At 22.7% G+C, this 7,500-nt stretch overlaps 1 protein-coding gene across 1 annotated transcript in view; it reads left to right on the top strand.

Moving 5' to 3' along the window:
- The window catches only part of LOC122257049 (putative cationic amino acid transporter), a 39,301-nt gene that overhangs the window by 20,418 nt on the left and 11,383 nt on the right, over positions 1-7,500 (top strand). Inside the window, exons 5-6 of the mRNA XM_086530682.1 lie at positions 57-181; positions 694-848. Coding sequence (XP_086386808.1) covers positions 57-181; positions 694-848 — 280 coding nt within the window. The remainder of the gene's footprint in view (positions 1-56; positions 182-693; positions 849-7,500) is intronic.

Below are 7,500 nucleotides of genomic sequence, written 5' to 3'. Positions count from 1 at the left end.
GTACCTCAACCCCACAAACGCCGGTTCTTGGCCTCACCTCTCGCTTGTTCCCGCAGGAGTTTGGCGAACGTATGGCCGGTGACAGGGACGCCCGCCGTGGCCACCATCGTGTTCGGATTGGGCGCCGCCATCGCCGCCATGTTCATCTCCCTCACCGTCCTCGTCGAGATGATGTCCATCGGTGAGTTCCTCCTCGGTGCTCCCTGCTGCTGGGGGCGGCGTCAGACGTTCTTTGGCAACGCCTTCGCCCTGGATCCTGTTGTCCTGAACCTCATTATAAAATCATTTTACAACAATGGCTACATCCTTCAGCAGCATCCATGCTGTAGTACGCATATGCTTTTTTTCAATTACTGCCGGAGAAGGATTTTGAAGGAAGATCATCTGGATTCTATTTTCTCTAGTTTTTTTGTGGCTGAAGGACGGAAACATTTTGAACCTTTGATCCTTATTTCGCGTCTGATCTGGTCTACACCGCAGAGCAACATGTGTGTCTGTAAGTTTCTTTCTGTATGTGTGCAATTGAGGCTCCAAGATGGGTTCGAATGCTGCCTACGGTCCAAGGTTAGCCATCGGACGTTTTATGTGTGTGTATGTGAGTAAGTGTGTGAGTGTATGTGCTTTTGTATGTATTTATGTATGTATGTAAGATCATTTTTAGGCAACCTCTATACAGCCTCCGCCCTTCCACAGGCACCCTGCTGGCCTACACGCTGGTGTCGACGTGCGTGTTGATTCTGCGCTACCAGCCCCACTCGACCACGCTGCTTGAGATGCTGCCGGAGAGCATTCGCACGCCCATCAGCGGCACGCCCCTACCCGGCACGCCCACCAAGTCGCTCAGCCAGGTGAGGCGGCGGAGGCGGAGGCGGATTGGACGGGGAAAGATCACTTCGGCTCTGGGGACTATACACAGGCACATGCACACACACTCACGCACACACACACACACACACACACACACACACACACACACACACACACACACACACACACACACACACACACACACACACACACACACACACACACACACACACACACACACACACACACACACACACACACACACACACACACACACACACACACACACACACACACACACACACACGCTCACACACACGCACACATACACACGCACACTCACAAGCATGTACACACGCACACGCACACTCACAAGCATACACACACGCACACATTCACAAGCATACACACATGCACATGCACAAACGCAAACACACACTCGCAAACATACGCACACGCAAGAGCACACACACACACAAGCACATATACATGCATGCACACGCGCACACACGCACGCACACACGCACGCACACACACACGCACACACACACGCACACACACACACACACACACACACACACACACACATACGCACAACACACACACACACATAACACCAACACACATACACACACATACACACACACACATCACATGGACACACATACACACACATACACACACAGCACACACACACACACATTCATTGATACATACAGTTTACTTTAATAGAGAGATATATAATATATATATATATATATATATATATATATATATGTATATATATGATATATATATATATATATATATGCATATATAGTTTTTATATTTCGCTATAATATATATATACGTTTTTATATATATAATTATATATATATATATTTATTTTATGCTGAGGATATATATATTGATTTTATGTAAGTTTATATATTTAGATATTTTTTTATTTATATATATATATATCATATTATATATAGTTAATATATATATATATAATTTATATATATATTATTATATATATTATATATATATATATATATATATATATATATAGGTGATATATATCATGTGCATTTATGTATATATATATACTATATTTTTTTATAATATATATATATATACATGTATTGGTATTTATATATATAATTATATATATATATATAGGATATATGATATATATATTTATATATGTATATATATATTTTGAATATAAGTATATTATATATTTATTTATATATATATATATATATTGATATATATATATATATATATATATTTTTATATATATATATTACACACACAATATATATATTTATATGGTATATATATATATACATATATTTATTTGGCATAGTATATACATTATATATATATATATATATATATATTATATATATATAATATATATATATATAAATATATATTAGTGTATATATATTTGCCTTAGATGATATATATTTATAGTATTTATATAGTTATTTTTTATATAGATATATATATATTTCTGGTATTGTGATAATATATTTATATATATATCTATATATAGTTATATATATATATATAGTGAATATAGTATATATATATATATATATATATATAAAGTATACATTCGATATATATGTTGAGATGTGTGTGTATATACATGTAGCTATAAATATATATAGTATTATAGGATATTGAATATATATAGTTATAATATATATATGGTGTGTGTATATATTGTTGGTGACTAATATATAAACTTATTTATATATATAGAATATACATGTATTAATTGTGATCTACATCATTTATGTTTATCTATACTTTTAAAATGATCTATATTGATATAACTATTTATATATAGTTTATAGTATATAAGTTGATATAGTATATATATATTTAGTTATAATTATATATATTTTTAGTTAGTATCAAACTAATATAATTTATATTATATATATAAGGTATCATATATACTAGTATAGATATAACATATATATATTATATATATATATAGTCGATATATATAGTGATAATATATATATATATACTAATATTGTAGTGAGGGTATGTATATGTATAATGCATATATATATGAGAGTTATTATGTGATATGATATTTTATATTCATAATATCATATATATAGTTATCATATTATTGTTAGTATATATGTTGAGATATAATAATGATCATATGTATAGATGTATGCACAATGAACAATAGGGCTGGGTATATATATATAAGTTTATTATAGTTGGAATATATATGATATTGGTATATTAGTGAGTATAGATTATTTTTTTGGATATAGGTATATAAGGGCAATATGCTTATATGATATTTTTGTTATATATATATATTGGTATAATATCGAGTGATTATAGATGTATGGATATATATATTTATATATATATATTGGTATATATATATATATATTCCAATATATTAAGTATATTATATATATGTATGATATATATTTGATATTATATCATAGATATACATATATATATTTATGTGTTTATCTCTATATATATTTATATATATATAATATAGTTATATATATATTTATAGATTTATATATATATATATATATATATATTGATTTATGTAATATATTGGTTAGATATATATATACATATTTACATACATTGTTAATATATACTTGTATACTATGTGGTATTATATACACCCCAATTGTATAATATATCTATATATTTATATATATATATAAGAGATATATATTTTGATGTTTTATTGCTATATATATATATATATGTGTATATGTATGTATGTATGGTGTTGTTATGTATGTATATTATCTGATTATTATGTATATAAATATATATATATATATATAAGTATATATATTATATAGATATATCTAATATATATATAATAATATATATATATGTGTATATGTGTATATATGTGTGGGTGGATATATGTATGTATATTATTTATGGTCTTATATTTATATATATATATATATATATATATTTATATATATATATAATGTTTTATATATGGTATATATATATAATATAGTTTTATTATGATAGTATTTTGATATAATATATAAATAAATATATAGATATATTGTTTTGGTTTTATATATATACACAACACACACACAACACACACACACACAAATACATATATATATATGATATATTATATATATATCTATAGATATATATATATAATATATAGATATTTATACTATATATATACATATGTATATTATATTGTTTTTATATATATATATATTATATATATATATTATATTTCTAGGTTTTATATATATATAGATATATATGTATATTGTATATATTGTTTTTATAATATATATATATAATATATATATATATATATATATTTATATAGTATATATATTTTATATATATTTGTGTATGTGTGTTGAGTTGTGTGTGTGTCATGTACTATATCAATGTATATGAACTCTTGCATTTATGTTAGGTATAGTATTGAACACTAGTCAATATATATCAATCTATATATATATTTATACTCAATATGATATATCATATAATTATTTTTGATGATATTTACTATAAATCACTATATATTATATATATATATATATATCTATATGGTATGTTTTACTATATATATTTAAATATATGTATACTATTATATTTTAAATATATATATATATATATATTTATATATATATATGACATTTATATATTCTACTTCTATATATATATATATATATATTATATGTATACTATATGGATATTCATATATTTTATACTGTATGTATATATAACTATATACAAATATATATATATATAATCTGTATATATATATCTAGTAATAATACACCACGGACAACACCACACCATGCAGAAGCCATGCACACGCACACGCCACACGAACACGAAACACACACATCACCACAAACAAACAAACACAATCCAATAACCATCATATATATATATATACTGGTTAAGTGATTTATTCATACACCACGGACACACACTCACTTCATGCCACACGCACACGCACATGCTCACGCACACGCACACGCACACGCACCACGCACACCAAACACACTACAACACTATCAAACACACACTAACACATACTCACTCACACACACACACTCACACACACTCACACACACACACACACATCAACTCACACAACGCACTAATAACATATCAATATATATCTAATATATATATATAAATATAATATATATAAATATATATATATAGTTTTATACATTGATGATATATATATTAGATAATATAGTTATTGATTTTTATTGTTTGTTTGTATATATTTATATATTTATATACAACTATATATATATATAATATAAGAGGTATATATATATATTATGTGTGTGTGTGTGTGTGTGTGTGTTGTGTGTGTGTGTGGTGTAATATAAATATATTGTTTTATACAAATAGATATATATATATTTATATATATATTGGTATATATATATATGTGTGTGTGTGTTGTGGGTGTGTGTGTGTGTGTGTGGGTGTATGTGATACATATACGATATTCTGTTACATATATATATACATATAATATATCTTATATATATATATATATCTATAGATGGATAGACTGATTATTTTATATATAGATATATACTATATATTTATATATTTTTTTATAAATATATGCATTTAATAATATATATATATAATATATTATATAGTTATTAGGTATTTGATAATTATATATATATATATATTCAATATATATATATATATAAAAAGATTATATTAATATATATTTTGAAAATATATATACAGTATGCATATATTATATATATATAAATATATACTTTTTATATATATATAGGGATATATATATATATATACAATATTATTTATATATATATTCTTAATATATATATATGTAGCATATATATACTATATATATTTATTTATATATTATATAGGATTATATTTATATATATATATCAAAGTATATATATATATATATATATTATATATATATATATATGATATAATTAGGTGTGTTTGTGATATGCATAGTATTTGTATATGTATATATATACATATATATATATAAAATATTTATATTATATATATATATATATAATATATATATTTATATATGCTTGAGATTATATATATGTATAGTATATTCCAAGCTTACCGCATATTGCACAGCACATCACATGAAAATATATATATATACATCTATATATATATAATATATATATATATAATATTGATATATATTATTATATATTTTATATCTATATATATATTATCTATATATTATATATTAATTATATATATAAGTATATAATATCATTATATAAATTTATTTATAAATATATAAGTGTGTACGCACATGCTCACGCCACACTCACAAGCATTCACACACCAAAAACTCTACACTGTTGTATATATGTATTTGTATGTATAGATATATTTATATATATATTATCAGTCTATATAGTGTATATATAGTTTAATGTTTATATTTATATATAATATATATTATATAATATATATAATATATGTATACCTATATATATATAATGTATATATAATGAATATGTGTATATATACCTACATACATATTTATATTTATCAATATTTGATATCATTATCTATTTTGGAAATATATATATATATATATATATATGTATATTTATATGTATACTATTATTATGTTTACATATATTTATTATACATAATATATATATATATATATATATATATATCTATTATAAATATATATATATATATAATGAGAAATATGGTATAATGCAGTATCGATTTAATATAGAATTGAAATTGTATATATCACTATATATATGTATATATATATGGGTTATATGTATATATATATAGATATATTTATCAAATATAAATATATATATATATATATCGAATGTTTTTATTTAGTCATTTTTTTTATTTATTATTTATTTTTATCATATAATATATATATATAACTATATATATACATAAATATAAATCTATATATAAAATAATATATCAAAATATATATGTAAATGATATATAGGTTTATATTTAAATATATTTATATCGCATTTAATATAGATATAGATATAGATATCTAATTTTTTTTATTTTTTTTTTTTTTTATTTTCATAACATATTCATATATATATATATATATTATATTATATATATCCTAAATATGTATATATATATAATAAATATATATATATAGATATCTTTATATATAACATATATATTAAATATCTATGTTTAATATTGATATATAGAATATATATATATGTAACAATAATATATATTTTAATAGTAATTACATGTATATATATATATATAGATATAGATGTTACGCTATAGATATATAAAGAATATATATATTTTATATTTCAATATAAATATTATATATATATTTATATATATATATATACAACAAACCCACACACACCCATATATATATATATATATATATATTATATCCTAACTCAATATAAATATATATAAATCTATATGTTTATTAACTTCTCTATATATATCTATATATATATATATCTATCTATATATATATATATATATATGTATATATATATATATATATATATATTGTCTATTTACATGTATTTATATATGTATATATATATATATACATAGACATCCCATTATTTTATGAATCAGTCTGCGTATGAGCATGAGGATGAAACAAAGGATCCT

The sequence above is a fragment of the Penaeus japonicus genome, unplaced genomic scaffold (genome assembly GCF_977035675.1).
Source record: "Penaeus japonicus unplaced genomic scaffold, GWHDUDI00000001_assembly GWHDUDI00000034, whole genome shotgun sequence".
Classification (NCBI taxonomy): Eukaryota; Metazoa; Arthropoda; class Malacostraca; order Decapoda; family Penaeidae; genus Penaeus; species Penaeus japonicus.
This window is presented reverse-complemented; position numbering and strand designations above follow the sequence as displayed.